Raw genomic sequence first — 21,173 nt, forward strand, 5'->3', positions numbered from 1 at the left:
TCTGGACGGGGGGGGGGGGGGTCTGCGCGGATTGTTTATCAAGATGCCACCCATAAGTACCCATCAATGCCCCCTACGAGTGCCCATCAGTGCCGCATACCAGTGCCACCTATCGGTGCCGCATACCAGTGCCACCTATCGGTGCCGCATACCAGTGCCACCTATCGGTGCCGCATACCAGTGCCACCTATCGGTGCCCATCAGTGCCGCCTATCGGTGCCCATCAGTGCCGCCTATCGGTGCCCAGCAGTGCCGCCTATCGGTGCCCAGCAGTGCCACCTCATTGGTGCCCAGCAGTGCCACCTCATTGGTGCCCAGCAGTGCCACCTCATTGGTGCCCAGCAGTGCCACCTCATTGGTGCCCAGCAGTGCCTGTCAGTGCAGCCATATCAGTGCCCGTCATTGAAGAAAACGTACTTATTTACAAAAATTTTTAACAGAAACAAAGAAAAACTTGTTTTTTTTCAAAATTTTCGGTCTTTTTTTATTTGTTGCGCAAAAAATAAAAACCGCAGAGGTGATCAAATACCACCAAAAGAAAGCTCTATTTGTGGGAACAAAATGATAAAAAAATTGTTTGAGTACAGTGTAGCATGACCGCACAATTGTCATTCAAATTGCGACAGCGCTAAAAGCTGAAAATTGGCCTGGGCGGGAAGGTGTCTAAGTGCCTGGTATTGAAGTGGTTAAACTTCTATATTTAATGCTAGCTCTAAACCAACCCCACTGCAATAGCAATATTACTGGTGATTGATTCTCAACCCCATTTGGCTTGAGTGATCAAGAGAGGTAATTAGCTTTATGACCCTAGCCTGTGTCTGTAGCTGGTCTAGTATTGGCCATCTCCTCCCCATATTCAGGTGTCTCAAATCAGACCCAATAATGACCAACTGAGAAATGCATTCCTGCTTAGTCTCCCTATAAATTTAAAGCAGCTTATGGGGTGGCGCAGCCAGGGGCAAGGCACAGACATCATGACTCTGTCAAGAGTGATGAGCAGTTTCGCCGACGCAGTTTAACGAAAGCAGGATAACAAACTGGATGAAGATACAACAAGAACTCTGCTCCACTCTGCAAGACGACAAACAAACCAGCTTTTGACATTTTATATAAAGTTAGTTTCCCACTCTCTATCCACTAACATGCTCCTTATTCTCTTCCTTCTCACATTGGTGTCTTCTATACTCAAATTATCCTTACTCTACCCCTCCTCTCTTCCCTGCAGCATGCACATATTACCCTCACTCCTACCCTCTCCCTACTATGGCACCCATCATCTCCTGCGTTTGCTGCACCCACATGCTGACATAAACACTAGGGCTACTAGACACATGCGCTCATGCACATCCCACTCCCATCTTGCCTTCCTCGCCCTCCTCCTAGTCTCAGGTGACATTTCTCCTAACCCTGGTCCACCATTTTCCAAATGCAAGCCACATATCCAATACCCCTCTTCCTCTGGCAACCACCGCAATCCACTCAGTTTAATTTCTAACCCCCTGCTTCCTCAAAGCAGCCCACCAGTCTCATGCACCCTTTGGAACGCCCGCTCCATCTGTAACAAGCTAACATCTGTACATGACCTCTTCATCTCTCATGGCTTTAACATACTCGCCATATCAGAAACCTGGCTTCAAAATTTTGACTCAGCTTCTCCTGCTGCCCTCTCCCATGGTGGTCTCCATTGGACTCACTCCCCCAGACCCAACATACAGACAGAAGGTGGAGTTGGCTTCCTTCTATCCCCACAGAGCACCTTCCAAGTCCTTCCTGTCCCTCCCTCTCTTCCTTCGAGATGCACTGTATTCATCTGTTTTCTCCCATTTCTCTGAGGATTGCAGCAATTTATCGGCCACCAGGACCGGTATCGCGCTTTCTTGATGACTTTGCTGCCTGGCTACCCTACTTTCTTTCCGCTGAAATACCCACCATTATTCTTGGTGATTTCAACATTCCTGGCAATGTTAACAGCCCAACTACAGCTAAACTTCTCGTCTTAACCTCATCTTTTGACCTAACCCAATGGACACATACTTCATTCACTCCAATGGTAATACCCTTGACCTTGCACTCTCCCATCTCTGCAACCCTGGCAACCTCACCAACACCCCCTTTCCTCTCTCTGATCACAACCTCATTACTTTCACTGTATCCTTGCCTCCAACCACCCATCCCTCCAAGCAGCAAACAATTACTTGTAGAAACCTTCGCCACTTTAACCCTCATCTTCTCTATTCTGCTACTGACCACCTATATGACATAATCTCTCCCCTGTCCTGTCCTGACCACCTGTCTACAACAGTTCACTCTCATCATCACTAGATGCACTTGCTCCTCTAACCACACGCAGAATCAGGCCCCAACCGTTACAACCCTGGCAAACTGACAACACAAGAGACATTGCCGTGCTCTTGAACGACTGTGACATAAAACCAAGTGCCTGCAAGACTTTACGCTATATAAATCTGCCCTTCTAAAATACAATTCCTGCCTCCATGCTGCCAAACAAGCATACTTTGTCTGTCTTATTAATTCCTTGTCATCCAGTCCCCGTTGGCTCTTCTCAACCTTTAACTCTCTGCTTCGTCCCCCACTCACTAACTCACTAACTGCCCAAGAGATTGCCAATCACTTCAAAGACAAGATCGATGCAATTAGCGAGGACACCTCCACTGTGCGTACATCTTCCCCACCCAACATACCTTGCCTAGCAGCACATTCAACACTCTCCTCTTTTGAATTGGCTACTACTGAAGAGGTTACAAAACTTTTCTCAGATGCCCACCTAATCAATTGTCCCTTGGATCCTGTTCCCTCACAACTACTACGGTCACCCTCTTCTTCTATCCTATGCTCCCTCACATCTTCAATCTCTCCCTCTCTAGTGGCATCTTCCCCTCCCCTCTAAAACATGCGCAGATCACTCCCATACTTATAAAGCCCTCACTGGACCCCACCAACCTAAACAACTTAAGACCCATCTCATTGCTCCTATTTACCTCTAAACTTCTAGAACGCTTAGTCTACAACCATCTTAGCTCCTACCTCAGTAAAAATATCCTTCTTGACCCATTGCAATCTGGCTTTCGCTCGCAGCACTTCACGGAAACTGCCTTACTAAAACTCACTAATGATTTACTAACTGCTAAAACCAACAATACTCCATACTCCTACCACTTGACCTCTCTGCGGCCTTTGATACTGTTGATCACCCGCTCCTTCTCAAAAAACTACATTCCCTTGGCCTCCGAGATTCTTCTCTATCCTGGTTCTCTGCCTGTTTATCACAGCGCTCCTTCAGTGTCACCTACAACTCTGTCTCCTCTCCATTGCCCCTTTCTGTGGGGGTCCCCCGAGGCTCTGTTCTTGGACCCCTTCTCTTCTCTATCTACACCTCCTCCCTTGGTCACTTGATAACAGCCCACGGCTTCCAGTACCACTTATACGCTGATGACACCCTCCAATGCACAGACATTTACTGGGAAGACCAGTGTCTGCTGTTTCTCTTCCCCCAGCTCTCTGAGCTCCTTATGCAGCTGAGAAGAGAGGGTACGTGATAACAAAAAAGGGGTATTTATGTTTTTAATATGCGTACACAAAAGTTTTGCCTTTCATTTATATTTTAAACTGAATGGATTGTTTTACAAGGTGAGGGCTTACATGCATACTTTAAAGTCACATTTGTTTTTATAGCTGACAACTGAACGAGAGCCTACTGAGCTTCACATTCCTTCAATTACAGTCAAAAGACAGCCATGTACAGGTATTCCAGACTGTTGGTTTATTAATGATGCAGGAACAGAATTATTTTTGTCTGTTCTGTGCAGACATCCATTTTAATCTACTGTAACCACCTCCCATAGCTGGGCTATCCTGGTATTAGACAGCACAGATCGGGTGGAACCAATTTTAAAAAATTTAATTTGACAGATCCCCCCCCCCCCCCCCCCCACTACCACATTTCCCAACATGTACTCCCCAATGCAGAAAATCATTATGCTACATTAGCGAGGTGGATGGAGGAACCTTCCTGCCAGAACATTGTATTCTGACAGATTATAGTGATCAGTGGCTGGAACTGCTGACCCGGAAAAAGCTTTCCAACTTGTCTGTTTGACAGAAGTAGATCAAAACATCAAATTCTTTTGAACAGGGACAGTCACACACTGATCGAATTTTGGCTGCTCCCAGCTGAACAGCTTTGATCAGTGTATGGCCAGTTTTGTTGACTTAACACAGACTTTCACACTGCCTCACTCTAGTCTTTAGAAAAGAAAACCAAATTTTGAACAGCAACTGCCTTTCACTTAGTCACCACTAGATGGCACTGCTAATGTACAATTCAGCAATGTGCTGGTATATTTAAAATGTATTTGCAATTTAAACATTTTTTACAACTTTATGTGCAAAAGAACACACAAGGAATCTCTGGTAAGAGCTTTCCTTAAAATGTAGAATTAACTGGCAAAACTTTTTTTTTTTCATTTTGGATAAAGGGAAGGTTATATCCCCGGTCAGATTTTGTTTTGCCATCTTTGTCCCCATTGCAGAGACTTCCCTTCACTTCCTGTCCCATATCCAAACAGGAAGTGAGAGGAAATCCCTACAAATTAAGGGCATTCCTTGGGGACCCCCAGGTCACCAGAATCAGTGTCCCCATTGGAAGATTTCCGTTCTATTACTTTTCTGGGGAGAACACAAAATTTTTTATTTTTTTTTACTGTTACTTTAGTGATAATGGTAAACAAGACAAATAGAGAAGATGAATCTCCTTAACGGGGGCACAGACAGCAATAAAAACCTGACAGGGGCTCTAATCCCTCTCCACTCCATCCAAAACTAAAACAATAAAAAAAAAAAAAAAAGTTTTGCCTTTAGTTATACTTTAAAGCGGAGTTCCAGGCTTTTTTATTAAAAGTCAGCAGCTACAAAAAGTTTAGCTGCTGACTTTTAATAAACAGACACTTACCTGTTCCACGGTCCATCGATGCGGCCACATGGAGCCCCGCTCCTCTCCCTCTACTGTGGGCACCCGGCCATCACAGCCTGCGGCTTCACGGCCCAGGCGCGCATTGCGCATGCGTGAGTCGCGCTGCGCTCTCCCAGTGGACAGGCAATCTTCTGGGACCTGTCACATGTCCCAGAAGATTGCTGAGAGGGAGGGACCACCTAGGGGAAAGGAGGAGTCACCTAGGCGGCCCGTGGGTGAAAGGAGGAAGTGGGACAGGAAGTTCCCCTCTAAAGTAGTCCCCCCCCCCCCCCCACACAAAAAAACAACATGCCAAATGTAGCATGTAGGAGGGGGGGAGGAGTGCTTAAAGCGGAAGTTCCACTTTTGGGTGGAACTCCGCTTTAAGTACATTCTATATGGCAAATCTAGAGTGACATCACACTGCTTTACTAATAATATCACATTAAATATAGATATCTTGGCCTTATGCAAGCAAGCTTATTCAATAAATAGTGAAAGGAGAAATGTGCGATAACTCAAAGAAATCTACTGCATCCAGCCCAATGCGGGAAGGATTCAGGCTGGTTGCTGACTTTTAGGCTCTGTTCATCTAGGCGTTGCTATTTTACAGGCGTTTTTTTTTTGCAGAGTTTTGCAGTTTTTTTGTACAGCCATTTTCAAGGATAAAAGGTCACCAATGTAAAAGCAGTAAAACGCCTGTAATCTGCCAAAAAAGAAGCTTCTGTACTTTTTTGAGCGACGGGCGCTTTGCTTCAGGTAACAGAACGCTCAGATGTGAACAGGGGCCATTGAAATGAATGGGATTTGTCTAGGGCGTTTTTAGAGCTGAGACTTACAGCAGAAAAATGCCCATAAACACCTAGGTGTGAATAGAGCCTTATACTCTACTTTATGATGTACTGAACAAGACTGCATTATGGTGCAATATCATTTGTTAGATCTCCTGAACATATAACTGATTTGATCTCATGAAACGTATTGTGATCTGATCTCTAAAACACATCTCTAGGTCGCAGACACCTGCACATGATGAAGAGAGATTGCCTTCAATGTAGTGATCATTTCTTTGCACCAGACATGAGATGTGTATAGATAGCCATCAATGGTAAAGTCATGAGTATGATTTGACTGTGGCCGAGTCTTACCAGGTTTATGCCGGTCGGAGTTTATCTCTTGGCTGGACACGCCATCTTGGATACTGTAAGGTTCCGTCTGTAGTATAGAACGTTGTGGTGTGCTAAACCTGCAACATACACAATATGCACTTATTATAGTCACAGATCACAACATGCCAGAAAGTGTTGCCAAAAACTCTGTGCAAGTGGATATACAAAATAGACTGCAGACATCACAAATATGCCATGTACCCTATCATTAAAGTGTTACTAAACCCACAACAGTAAAATCAGTCTGTATATGTAGTAAAGCATGCTTGTTATACTCACTGTGGAACTTAAAGCGAAGTGAAAGTTCCGCTTATCTGACTCCTCCTCCACTCCGGTGCCACATTTTCCACCTTTCTGGGGTGGGGGGGAGAGGGGAGCAGGTACCTGTTTTTGACAGATACCCGTCCCCACTTGCGAGAGATCTTGCCGCGCCGAGATTACTCGGAAGTTCGGCCCCCCTCCTCCCCCCTGCCGCCGGGCCATTCAGAAAGTGCAGTGCGCTTCGTTCATGCAAATCAATGGGGCAGCGCTGGAATACCGCCGACAAAACGCTGCTATTGCGGCGCATTGCGGACGGTTTTAACCTTTTCTTGGCCGCTAGTGGGGGGGTAAAAGCGCCCCGCTAGTGGCCAAAATGTGCCGCAAATCCAACGGTAAAACGCCGCTAAAAATAGTGGCGTTTTACTGTCGACGCTATAGACGGCTCGGTGTGAATGGGGTCTAAGTATTCACAGCCTTTGCCATGACATTCAAAATTGAGCTCAGGTGCATCCTGTTTCCACTGATCATCCTTGAGATGTTTCTACAACTTGATTGGAGTCCACCTGTGGTAAATTCAGTTGACTGGACATGATTTGGAAAGGCCCACACCTGTCTATATAAGGTCCCACAGTTAACAGTGCATGTCAGAGCACAAACCAAGCCATGAAGTCCAAGGAATTGTCTGTAGACCTCCGAGACAGGATTGTATGGAGGCACAGATCTCGGGAAGGGTACAGAAACATTTCTACAGCATTGAAGGTCCCAATTAGCACAGTGGCCTTCATCATCTATAACTGGAAGCAGTTTGAAACCACCAGGACTCTTCCTAGAGTAGGCCGCCCGGCCAAACTGAGTGATTCTGGGAGAACGGCCTTAGTCAGAGAGGTGACCAAGAACCCGATGGTCACTCTGACAGAGCTCCAGTATTTCTCTGTGGAGAGAGAAGGACCTTCCAGAACAACCACCATCTCTGCAGCACTTCACCAAGCAGGCCTGTATGGTAGAGTGGTAAGACGGAAGCCACTCCTCAGTAAAAGGCACATGACAGCCCACCTGAAGTTTGCCAAATAGCACCTGAAGGACTCTTAGACCATGAGAAACACAATTCTCTGATCTGATGAAACAAAGATTGAACTCTTTAGCCTAAATGGCAAGCATCATGTCTTGAGGAAACCAGGCACCACTCATCACCTGGCCAATGCCATCTCTACAGTGAAGCATGGTGGTGGAAGCATCATGCTGTGGGGATGTTTTTTAGTGGCAAGAACTGGGAGACTAGTCAGGATTGAGAGAAAGATGAATGCAGCAATGTACAGGGACATTCTTGATGAAAACCTGTTTCAGAGTGCTCTGGACCTCAGACTGGGGCGAAGGTTCACCTTCCAACAGGCCAATGACCCTAAGCACACAGCCAAGATAACAAAGGAGTGGCTACGGGACAACTCTGTGAACGTCCTTGAGTGGCCCAGCCAGAGCCCAGACTTGAACCCGATTGAACATCTCTGGAGAGATCTGAAAATAACTGTACACCAACACTCCCCATCCAACCTGATGGAGCTTGAGAGGTCATGCAAAGAGGAATGTGAGAAACTGCCCAAAAATAGATGTGCCAAGTTTGAGGCATCATACTCAAAGAGACTCGAGGCTGTATTTGGTGCCAAAGGGGCTTCAACAAAGTATTGAGCAAAGGCTGTGAAGACTTATGTACATGGGATTTTTTTTTTAATTTTTTAATAAATTTGCAAAGATTTCAAACAAATTTCTTTCATGTTGTCATTATGAGGTATTGTTTGTAGAATTTTTAGGAAAATAATGAATTTATTCCATTTTGGAATAAGGCTGCAACATAACAAAAAGTGGAAAAAGTGAAGTGCTGTGAATACTTTCCTTATGCACTGTATATGGTAAGAATCCCATGTTACTGTAGAAAGTATGCAGTGACATGTGAATAAGTGAATCATAACTGAATCACAGCACTCTGGGCTGCAGAAACTTTTTGTTTAAAACAGCAGCAGGGGTAATCCTTTGAAAAGTTTTGCACTGAAGGGGAAACATGTAAGTGGTGACCCTCTGCTGCTCTTTATTTAAAAAACCTTGCAGCAGCCGGAGTGCTGTGATTCATTTCCTTTTTGCCAGAGTGCAATGAGCCAGACCAGCGCCCGGGGATTTTGCAGCAGAGCCTGCGGAGAACCGTCTGAGCAGTATACGCACCTCCTTGTGTCACTACACACTACAAAAACCTGGAGGAGTTAGGCATTGAAAGTGCACAGACCACACATCAAATGAAAGGGTCAGTCCACACAAGTAATATGGGATTTGGTTGCAGTATTATTGCATTGTCTGGACTCATAGTGTAGCGTCGTTCCGTGCAGCCGTACACTGTGAGCCCAGGCAATGCAATGGCACGGGCTTAACAAAAATGGCAACCGCCAAAATTTCTAACTAGCTTTTAGAGCAAGGGAAGCACATGGAAGGGTTTTTAACACAGCAAACAAAACAACATTTATTTCCCACCACACAACAGCTACCGAGAAAAAAAAAAAAAATGACACTGTCTAACAATGTGCGTTAAATGCAGAGGTTTTCATTGCACAACATTTGTAAATATATATGAATGCGGCACTGCCTCATCAAGAGCCCCTCTGTATAGTGCGGTCCTAACTATAATCCGAGTGTCTCCATGTTGAAGCACATATATAGCATATAAATTAAAGTGATTGTAAAGTCTTGTTTTTTTAATTAAAAATAACAAACATGTTATACTTACCTCCTCTGTGCAGTGGATTTGCACAGAGCAGCCCCGATCCTCCTCTTCTCTGGTCCCTCTTTGGCTCTCCTGACTCCTGTCTCCTGTTGGGTGCCCCCACAGCAAGCAACCTGCTATGTGGGCAGCCCAGTCCTGCCCCCTTTCTTTTCTCATTAGCAGACTGACTTTGATTGACAGCAGCAGGAGCCAATGAGGAGGGGAGTCCCAGACATTCCTACAACATCGCTGGAGGGTCCTCAGGTAAGTATTAGGGTGGCTGCTGCACACAGAAGGCCTTTTATCTTTAATGCATAGAATACCTTTAGATTAAAAAAACCTTCTACCTTTACAACCCCATTAAAGGCAGGTGTGCCTGATGGATGTCCAATACTTCTTTAACCACTTCCTGCCTGTCTTGGCGACCTCTTTAAGGCCGGGTTCACATATGTGCGAGTTGGATGCGACTTTCTCCGCATCCAATTTGCATAACATGGGAGTGTGACAGGCTCTCAATAGAGCGGGTTCACACAGGTACGGGGCTGGCTGCGGTCCGCATTCCAAAAGGGTCCTGTGCGCGTTGGGTCCGGTTCAGGTACAGATTCAGGCAAAAATTCTGACCTGATCCGCACCTGAACCGGTGAACAGGAACGCACCAGACCCCATGCTGGGAACTGTGGCCGCACATATGTGAACCCGGCCCAAAAAATATTAACGTCCAGGGGGGAGGGAAGGATTGGCGATCATGTAATTACTGTGATTGGCTGCCACAGTGTTTACATGATTGGAAGCCGGTCCTTCTGGCTACCGTTGTTTACATGGGACCAAGAGCCATTGATGACAGCTTAGACTTTTGCTGGGAGTGTGCAAGAAAGGAGCTCCCAGCACATAAGCATTGCCCACACAGTGACACATATGTGCAGCCCAGCTTTTTGCTGCCACACATATGGGTTACTGCGGAGTAAAGGGGTTAAAGCTTAAAGCGATTGCAAAGGAAAAAGCTTTTTTGCACACATTATTGCACAGAGCAATAATCCTTTTCTCTGGTCCCCTGCCGGCGCTCCGGGTTACCATGTGTCCAGTGACCCCACGGAAAGCCGCTTTCCATGGGGGGCACTCATGCGTTCTCGTTCCTGAGCCCCGCTGCTGCGTCCATTGACACAGACAGCGTGACTTGGCTGTGCCCCCCGCTCCCTCGTCACTGGAGTTGATTGACAGGAACGGAAGCCAATGGATTTCGCTGCTATCAATCTGCCCAATGAGGAGGGAGACAGCGGGGAGAGGTGCTGCTCTCCTGCACTTCGCTGGATCAGATCGGGCTCAGGTAAATATAAGGGGGGATGGCTTCTGTAACAGAGAAGGTTTTTTACCTTGATGCATAGAATGCATTCATGTAAAAAAACAAACAAACTTTGAGGCTTTAGAATCAAGATGGAATTCAATGTTTTAGGCACCCTACTACGGTTACTGCCATGATCTTCTATGGGTCTTGTGCCAAGTGGCTTCTGCTGCTTACAGGACAGCCGCTCAGCATGGGTGCCATTCAGAGAATACTTTGCATTTTCTTAGTAAAGATGCTGAGAAAAGATGGCGAGGCGGTGACATCAAAATCTCCACCTCCTCCAATAAGAGCACACTTTGCATTCACTGAGAAAAAACATCTCAATCCACTGAGCATCTGTGTGATGTGCTGGAAAAACAAGCAGAGTTTCCACCTCAAAACTTACAGGACTTAAGGCCCAACTCCAGGAAAACATTTTTTTTATTTCCCATGCAGTGGGGCTGTGCCCGCACTGCATGGGTTAACTGCTTGTTTTGTCTAGGGGCAAACACAGCACCTATACTCACCTAATTCTTAGAAACGGTGCTCACCCACCTCCAGCTGTGGACTGTTTCTGAAGTCTTCACGTACAGAGCCAGTCTATGGGCATGGTGATGTCAGGAACCGTCCACTGTACAAGACCGCCGGACCGTGGAGGGGGGTTGGGGTGGGGGCAGGAGCCGATTAGACCAGTCTTGTGCTATGAGGATTGGAGGATTAGGCGAGTATAGCTCTGCACTCTGAACACCTAGACTAGTGATGGTGAACCACTCCAGATGTTTTATAACTACGTTCCCCATGATGCTCAACTACACTGCAGAGTGCATGAGCATCTTGGGAAATTTAGTTCCAAAACATCTGGGGTGCCAAGGTTTGCCATCACTGAGTCCTAGACCAAAATGACCAATTAACCAATGCAGTGTGGGCACAGTCCCAACTGCATGGTAAAAAAAAAAAATTGCCTGGAGTTCTGCTTTAAAGAATCGGCTACTGACGGCTTGGTGCCAGATATCAAAGCATATCTTCAGAGGTCCAGTGGTATCCAAGCATATCTTCAGAGGTCCAGTGGTATCCATGTCTCGATCGGTCAAGGCTGTTTGGGCAGCAAAAGGGGGACCTACTCAATATTAGGTGGGCCTTCATAATGTTATGGCTGACCGGTGTATATTTACAAATCATGCACAGAAATTAAGTGGAAATACCGATCGACAAGATTATACACATTAGTATAAAAAGAAGATATAAAAAATAAGTTTTTGCTTCTGCATTATGGAAGAGAGATAAGCAGCTATCAGATTTCAAACCCATAAATGTTCATCCAAAATGGAAAGGCTGAACACAGGCCTAAATGGAAGGTTAAAGGTCAGACTTTCAAGATCCCAGTAACACTGAACACCAATATTATAATACGAAGGTGCTAAACTGCTACATTTGAGCAGATTTTCTGACACTAAAACCATTCATTCGATCACAGGAAAGGAAACGGCTCAGCAGGATGACCTCCAGCTCTCACCTGTCCGGAGTCGGTTTGTAGCGGCCGTACCCTCCTCCGGAGGAGGTGGGTGTTGAGAAGCTCCCAGAGGGGTGTCTGTAAGGCTGTCCTTTATCTATGGCTGTCGGGGAAGTGGCGATATAAGGAGTCTCTGGATAGCTCACCGGCCTGTATAAACAGAAATGAAAGGAATGAGAAGCTGCTGACACAGGTACAACTCACTTGGGGCCCTCTGGGCATCTCCTCCCCTGTCACACCTTTCTCAGCTGTCTCCTCGGCACACGCTGTGCCAGTTTTTCAAGATTGGGTCGGCCCCAATTATTGCAGTTTCCTAACATGTTCTGTGTGGCGAAGCAAACTGTAGATTGTCAGCAGGCCTATAAAACAGGGAATAGCTGCAAAAGGTGCTGTGATGTTCAGAGAAAAGGACTTAAAGGGTAAATCCACTTTTGTTGGGAAAAAAAATTAGCAAATAAAACAAAATTAATATAGTGTATACAATTGTGACACAAGACATATTGTAATTGAATGTTATTAAAGATTACCTTTTCTTTTCAATCTGCAGTGCTGTAATTCTCTGTAAAATGCAATGCAATATGGCTACCCAGAGGCGTTCTGTACACAACACCCCCCCAGGTATGTCATTTCCTGCTTGTGATTGGCTCACTGATTTCCCCCAGAAGTCTGCACTAAGATACAAATTTGATTTTGGGCATCCCCTGCAACAAAAGTTTCATTTTTGGTGAGCTACGCCCAAGGGAAATCTCGTCTAAGGGGATGCAGACCCTGCAATTTTCCTCATTAGAGCCCCGCAGGTGCAGCAGCTGATAATTACAAAATCACTTCCATACAGACTTACTCTACACATGGACACAGACAAAATGGATATTTCTCCAGAATAATAAAAAGGTAGGAATCTGCATCAAAGTTTGTTACAATCCTTACAATGTCAAAATAAAATGTTTTATATGCCTGCCCGAAAACAACAATGCTCTGCGCCTAGTACGATATATCCCACAGAATATGTGCAGCACAAAAATAAATGAATAAATCAATAGCAGCTACTTAAATAACAGTCAAAAAAATTGATAATGGGCAATAAAGAACAGATTAAATAAATAAAGTCATTTCAATATTGCAGCACCTCTTGTGCGCCCCCAAATCAATAGGGTCCGCTTCACAGTGATAATTCCTTGAGTTCAAATGGAATCAGTGGTGAGAATCCTACTGCCAAACATTGTTGTTATTCTGTGAGGTTAATTAGTCCTTTCACCAAGTGATACACCACCTGCGGGAACCCCAATGAAAAGGCACTCACCAGAAATCCAACCAATATGAGCCTTGAATGATAATAATAGTAGGTCTGCACCACCTTTCAAACAGAGCAGAGCTACCAAGAGTAAGACTGACATCTGGTGGTCGTTTGAAAGGTGGTGCAGACCTACTATTATTATCATTCAAGGCTCATATTGGTTGGATTTCTGGTGAGTGCGTTTTCATTGGGGTTCCCGCACGTGGTGTATCACTTGGTGAAAGGCCTAATTAACCTCACAGAATAACAACAATATTTGGCAGTCGGATTCTCACCACTGATTCCATTTGAACTCAAGGAATTATCACTGTGAAGCGGACCCTATTGATTTGGGGGCGCACATGCGCTGCTGCAATATTGAAATGACTTTATTTATTTAATTTGTTCTTTATTGCTCATTATCAATCCTTACAATGTGCAGTGCCTTGAAAAAGTATTCATGCCCATTGAAGTTTTCCTAATTATGTCATATTACAAGCAAAAATGTAAGTGCGTTTTATTGGGATTTTATGTGATAGACCAACACAAAGTGGCACATAATTGTGAACCCCAGGAAAATGATAAATAGTTTTTAACATTTTTAACAAATAAATGTCTGGAAAGTGTGGTGTGCATTTGCATTCAACCCCTTTTAGTCTGATACTCCTAACTAAAATCTAGTGCCTTCAGAAGTCACCTAATTAGTAAATAGAGTCCACCTGTGTGTAATTTAATCTCAGTATAAATACAGCTGTTCTGTGAAGCCCTCAGAGTTTTGTTAGAGAATCTTAGTGCACAAACAGCATCATGAAGGCCAAGGAACACACCAGACAGGTCAGGGATAAAGTCATGGGGAAGTTTAAAGCAGGGTTATGTTATAAAACAATATTCCAAGCTTTGAACATCTCACGGAGCTCTGTTCAATCCATCATCCGAAAACGGAAAGAGTATGGCACAACTGCAAACCTACCAAGACATGGCCGTCCACCTAAACTGACAGGCCGGGCAAGGAGAGCATTAATGGGAGAAGCAGCCAAGAGGCTCATAGTAACTCTGGAGGAGCTGCAGAGATCCACAGCTCAGGTGGGAGAATCTGTCCACAGGACAACTATTAGTCGTGCACTCCACAAATCTGGTCTTTATGAAAGAGTGGTGAGAAGAAAGCTGTTGTTGAAAGAAAGCCATAAGAAAACCTATTTTCAGTTTGCGAGAAGCCATATGGGGGACACAATTGAACTTTTTGGCCTAAAAGCAAAATGCTATTTGTGGCAGAAAACTAAACACTACACAACACCCTAAGCACACCATCCCAACCGTGAAACATGGTGGCCGCATGTTGTGGGGATGCTTTAGCAGGGACAGGGAAGCTTTAAAAATCACATCAAGCCCACAGCCGGCAACTCATATCTGCATTACAAAAGTTCTCATTACCCACCATGGGTTAAAAATATCCCAAAAGGCCAATTTTCGCCTCATACAAAATTGCACAAAAGATGCTGATTAAATCGAATTAAGTGTACATCTAAGAAACAAATTTTTAGAGAAAGAATATCCAGAGAATCTAGTGGAAGAAGCCTATGACCTATATCTTCATGGAAAACCGCCACAAAATAACCCACCTTCCAAAGATTGTCCTATCCGATTTATCACCACCTTCCACTCCAAGCACAAAAAGATGGAAAGAATTTTGTCCAAGTATTGGAACATCCTCCTACAGGACCCTCACACCTCAAATACATTCTTCCTACATATCCGCGCGTTACTTACCGCAGAGCCCCTAACCTTAAAAATAAGATCGCTCCTAGTAAATTGAAAACTACTCCTGTTTCTCCTTCAGTACCCACTCTCATTCCCTTGGTAGGGATGTACCAATGACGTAAAAAACTTTGCAAAAACATGCCATTTTGTACAACATGGCCAAAAATCTTTCTCTACCAAAGGAAATACCTATTTTTTGAAAGATTTCTACAATTGCTCGTCCGATCATGTGTTATATGGCCTCACTTGCCCTTGTGGCCTTATATACATTGGTCGCACAATTCGGCCTCTCAGACAGCGGTTTGGGGAACACAGGAGGTACATTGAGGGTGGAACAGACCCACATAGTGTACCGAGACACTTTGCTATGGCCCACAAAGGTTCCACCTCTGGGCTGAAAGTTTGGGTCATAGAACAGATCCCTAGATCTCTCTCGACAGATGAACGGTACAAAAAATTATGTGCGAGAGAGACCTATTGGATCTATCATCTTTATGTTCTCTCACCAGGAGGTATCAATGAGTGCAATGAAACATCTACTATTCTTTGATACCCATCTCCTTTTCCCTCCAATTCTTACTTTGCCTGACAGCCACCCCCTCTTCGCCTTAGATATATTTTTTATCATTTGTTTTTTTTATAGTTTTCCGATTTATTTATAGGCCCACTCCCCCCCCCACCCCATCCCTTTTTTGGGAGTCTGGCTACCACAGTGCCTTTCTTCCTGTTTGTCCCATCCCTTCACCCCTCTCCCTATCCCCTCCATCCCTCCTTTTCCTCTATCCCTTCCCCTCCTTTCCTTCCCCCCTCCCCTTTTTTCCATTCTACCTTTCCTCCCGTGCCCCTACTTGTCATTTTCACCCATCATTTATTCATATTTTTTCACAATTCATTTTTCTTGAATTCCCCCCCCCTCCCCTCCCACTCCACATCATCAGTTTTTACCATTTATACCACATACCTTTCATTTTTAGATTCCATTTCTGTTTTCCCTGTGTCATTGCAATCACATGAACATTCAGCACATTTCATATCCCCCCATCACATATTTCTTTCTTCTATACATTCCCATATGTATGACTTATTAGCTGCAGCTTATCATAGCTGTGTCTAATTTCTTCCATATAGTCTTTTATCAGATAGCCGTTTTCAACACATTCTGCTGAGTGTTCTGTTCTACATGTTTTTATTTTATCTTTATAATTATTTTTATGATTATATTTTTATTTTGTAAATTGTTGTTTACTGCATTATTTTTAATGATGTTTTTAAGGACTCGTTTGATGTGTTATTGTTCCCGTGTGCTGTGGTACCAAAATTGATGCACCAGTCACAGCTTGAATCCCGCTCTGGCCACTCCCCCCACTTTCTCCTATATAATGCTTACAACTGGTCCCCGCCAACCAGCTTGAAAAAGGAGCGCGGCCGTCACGTCATTCACGGCCAGCCGGCTCGAGAAACGTGTCGCATATTTTGTGTGACGTCACCATCCCTCCCCAGAATTACAGCTTGCTTTCCAAGCATCACTCTGATGTCCACACACCGCTGTCGGCCAGACAACATCCAGCGTACTCAGAGACGAATACAGAGGACACACATCCATGGCTATTAGGGACTGACCTCAGTGGTGACCCCGGTTGCCCTTGGGACCATTTTATGCTTATTTTGCTCTGCAAAAATGTGAGTCTACATCTTTGCTGCATTTTTTAATAGTGAAAGTTGTTTTGCAGTCTGCACCCAGAGGCGCCTCTGTCTTCTTGTCTTTTACAGGGACGCTGGTCAGAGTTGACGGGAAAATGGATGGAGCCAAATACAGGGAAATCTTAGAAGAAAACCTGTTAGTCTGCAAAAGACTTAAGAATGGGGCGGAGGTTCACCTTCCAGCAGGATAACGACCCTAAACATACAGCCAGAGCAACAATGGAATGGTTTAGATCAAAGCATATTCATGTGTTAGAATGGCCCAGTCAAAGTCCAGACCTAAATCCAATTGAGAATCTGTGGCAAGACTTGAAAATTACTGTTCACAGACGCTCTCCATCCAATCTGACAGAGCTTGAGCTATTTTGCAAAGAAGAATGGGCAAAAAGAGACATCCCCAAAAAGACTTGCAGCTGTAATTGCAGTGAAAGGTGGTTCTACAAAGTATTGACTCAGGGGGGCGCCATACAAATGTTCCCCACACTTTTCACATATTTATTTGTAAACTATTATTTTCCTTCCACGTCACATTTATGTGCCACTTTGTGTTGGTTTATCACATAAAATCCCAATAAAATACATTTACATTTTTGGTTGTAACATGACAAAATGTGGAACATTTCAAGGCAGTTACATAGATCTCCCAGAGGGGATTTTTTTTTTCTCAACAAAAGTTGAGTTACTCGTTAAAGTGATTGTAAAGTCTTGTTATTTTTGCAATAAAAATAATAAACATGTTATACTTGCCTGATCTGTTGCAGTGGATTCGCACAGAGCAGCCCGGATCCTCTTCTTTGCTCCTGGCCCCTCTCACCCTTTCAGTGCCAAGCACCTTGCTATGGGAACACCCGAGCCGAGTCACAGCTCCCTGTGTCCATTCAGACATGGAGGCGCCCCCCACCCCGTCCTGATTGGCTAGCTGACTGACTGTGTCTCAGCCAATCAGGAAGGGTGAATCTCGGACAGCTGAGACGCTCGTGGACATCGCTGGACAGAGAGGGACCTCAGGTAAGTATTGGGGGAGCTGAGGGAGGCTGCTGCACACAGAAGGCCTTTTATCTGAATGCATAGAATGCCTTCTGTCTTTACAACCCCTTTAATGACTTAACTCCACTGAGGAAAAAAAAGCATTCCCCTCTGGGTGATCTATGTACATTGCACGGATTTTAACAAACTTCGTTGCAGATTCCTACCTTTTGTTATTCTGCAAAAATAGCGGTTTGTTAGTCTGTGTCCTTGTGCTAAGTGAATCCAATGGGAGTAGTTTTATAACTATCAATCAGCTGCTGCACCTGAAGGGCTCTGAGGAAAATGGCAGGGTCTGCATCCCTTTAGACGTGATTTCCTTTGGGAATATCTCCCCAAAAATGATTTTTTTTTTGTTGCAGGGGATGCTCAAAATCAAAGTTGTATTTCAGTGCAAACTTCTGGGGAAATCAGTGAGACAATCACACAAGCAGGAAATGACATACCTGGGGGGTACAGCATCTGTGTACAAAATGCCTCCAGGTTGCCATATTTAATTTTACAGAAAATTACAGCGGCTGTAGATCGAAAAGGAAAGGTCATTTTTATTAACATTCAATTACAATATGACTTGACTTATGTCACAATTGTATACGCTATATTATTTTTTTTTTTTTTATTATTTGCCAATTTTGTTTCGCACAAAAGTGGAGTTACCCTTTAAAGCTCAACTTCACCGAAAAGGGGACGTTCCGCTTGTTTGCAGCCTCCCACTGCCTCATTTGGCACTTTCAGGTACCCGCTTTCACTTCCGGTCAGATTGCCACAACGATCTGTACGAAAATTTAGCCCCCCCCTCCCACAACCTTCTGGAACACATCACAGGTCCCAGAAGACTGCAGGACCATTCACAAAGCGCAGCAAAGCTCGAGCATGCGCAGTAGGAAACCAATGCCAATTGAAGAAGCGGCTTGGGTGAGGACATTGCGGGCTCCCTGGACAGGTAAGTGTCCTTATATTAAAAATCAGCAGCTACAGTATTTGAAGCTGCTGACTTTACATTTTTTTTTTTGGGGGGGGGGGGTGAGTGCTCCTCTTTAATTAAAGGGATTGTGTAGGAAATAGGGATATGCTCTGGAGATTGCTACAAGTTATTATTAAAGTATAACTAAAGGCTCTGATTAAAAAAAAAACTCAAGGCAAACTTTTGTTTTTTTTATCAGAGAGGGATTAGAACCCTGTGTCAGGTTATTATTTCTGCCTGTGCCCTATTGGGGAGATTCACTCTCTCGATTTGTTCTGTTTACTGGTATCACCAACCATAAAAGTGACAGAAAAACCCTCAAATTTTGGGATGTCACCACAATAGGGATAGAGGGGGAAATCTTCCAGTGGGGACACCAGTTCTGATGACCCGGTTGACAAGGGTTAATTTCACTTTGGGGAGATTTCCTCTAACTTCCTGTTTTGGCTATGGGACAGGAAGTGAAAATAAACCTTCCCAATAGGATATAGATGGCAAAAAACCTGACAGGGGTTCTAAAAAAACAGAAGGAGATCTGTCCCTTTCCGCCTAGACAGGTCACGTTGGAGGGACTTTGCTATTGGGCCGCACAATGGTGTAGTGGTTAGCACTTTTGCCTAGCAGCAAAAAAGGGTCGCTGGTTCGAATCCCAACCACGACACCACCTGGATGGAGTTTGCGTGTTCTCTATGTGCCTGCGTGGGTTTCCTCCGGGTACTCCGGTTTCCTCCCACATTCCAAAGACATGCTTTTAGGTCAATTGGATCCTGTCTAAATTGGCCCTAGTATATGTAGTAATGTGAGTTAGGAACCTTAGATTGTAAGCTCCTTGAGGGTAGGGACTGATGTGAATGTCCAATATATATGTAAAGCGCTGCGTAAAATTGACGGCGCTATAAAAGTAAATGAAATAAATACATATAGAGCAAAGCGGGCTGTGTCTGTGTCCACGCTGCATAAACTGAGCGGACACGGACCTGTCATCCACCCGCTCTGCTCAGCAGAGGATCAGCTGACAGATCCCCTGCTGATCAAACAGTGTCCGCTCCGTGTGATAGGGGCTTTACATGAGATATGGAAAATCTTGTATTAAAAAAAAAAAAAAAAAAAAAACTTATAAAAATCAAGATATTGTTACACATTCATTATGGCTGACTAAGAAAAATAAAAATATGTATGGCCAGCTTTAGTGAACAATCCCTATACTCAGAGCCAGAGACTGGCTCATCCAGTTCTTCCCATATAACAGAGTATACAAAACAAAAACTAGACACAGACTGAAGTGGATTTTTGTTTTGTGTAACCAAAAAAAAAAAAAAAATTCGTTTTGTAATTACAAATAAAAAATCTCAAATAATAACAATGCCCAGAGATTGCCCTGAAATAGAGCTCAATCTATGAATGCTGCAGTGCTGGTCTTTGGCCACAGGGGGGGGTTACTCACCTTCTGTTGTTGTGAAGTGGCTGTGGCTCTCGTATAGGCACGGCTGGAACCTGTTTGGGTGTCCGGTTCAGTGAGAGTGCATAGCTGGGAGTTACCCACTTCTGAGAAGGGCTGGCCCCCTGGTGGGTAGCAGCGCCACTCCACTGCCAGGTGGTGCTGCTGCGGAATGGAGGCCGGGGACCGGAGGCACCACCTTCAGTGTCCTTGTGGTCCATTGAGCTGAGTTCATGGGACTCGGACCATCCCCTGTAGAGAAAATACAAAGAATGGTAAAATGTGTATAGTTCTGACACATGTACAGACACAGAGTGTGAGCACAGCCCCCCGGCTGATGGAGAACGTTACAGAGCTCTGCAGCTGGATCTGTGTTTGAACTTGTCCAGCGAGGGTTTAAACGGGTGCGGCTCAATAACAAGCTCCGTAATAAAGTCTCACTATGAAAAAAAAATAGGGACAGCCTTCCAACATCATGTAACAATTCACATGTCTAAGAGCAACATTCAGGAGAATTTCAAGTGTAATTCCACCTCTCTGATAAATCTGGTGCTGGACGACAGGTCCATGAGATCATCTTCATCTCACCGTATATATACTTCTATATATATATCTATATCTATAGATGTAGATATAGATATATATATATATATATAGATAGATAGATAGATATCTATCTATCTATCTATATATATATACACATACACTTATATCTTCTTCATGTGCAGGCTCTTGAACTAGCTATTAAATGGGAACTCCAGGCAAAAAACACACGCATGGGAGCCATTTTACCTGCTAAATGATATGCAAATCTGTCAATCCAGTTTTTAGATTTACACAGCTCTGGCCCCCAGTACAATCCTGCATTGTCAGGGGAGGGGACCTGAACTGTCTTCTCCTGTTGTTCCTCTTTTAAGGCCTCATGCACACTGGACATTTACAGCAACTGTTTTTGGCTGTAGACGTTTTTTTCTCCAGTCAATAAACTCCCCATCATGTTATCCTATGTGTCCATGCATACATAGGCTGTTATCAGCCGT

General features: G+C 44.4%; 1 protein-coding gene across 4 annotated transcripts in view; it reads right to left on the reverse strand.

Annotated features, from left to right (window-relative positions):
* The window catches only part of SIPA1L3 (signal induced proliferation associated 1 like 3), a 290,975-nt gene that overhangs the window by 33,273 nt on the left and 236,529 nt on the right, over nucleotides 1-21,173 (reverse strand). For all 4 annotated transcript variants that reach the window (XM_073598491.1, XM_073598488.1, XM_073598490.1 and 1 more), the window contains 3 exons: nucleotides 20,140-20,385; nucleotides 11,977-12,123; nucleotides 6,118-6,215 (listed from right to left, as the gene is read on the reverse strand). In XM_073598491.1, coding sequence (XP_073454592.1) covers nucleotides 6,118-6,215; nucleotides 11,977-12,123; nucleotides 20,140-20,385 — 491 coding nt within the window. The remainder of the gene's footprint in view (nucleotides 1-6,117; nucleotides 6,216-11,976; nucleotides 12,124-20,139; nucleotides 20,386-21,173) is intronic.

Source organism: Aquarana catesbeiana, linkage group LG09 (genome assembly GCF_042186555.1).
Source record: "Aquarana catesbeiana isolate 2022-GZ linkage group LG09, ASM4218655v1, whole genome shotgun sequence".
Classification (NCBI taxonomy): Eukaryota; Metazoa; Chordata; class Amphibia; order Anura; family Ranidae; genus Aquarana; species Aquarana catesbeiana.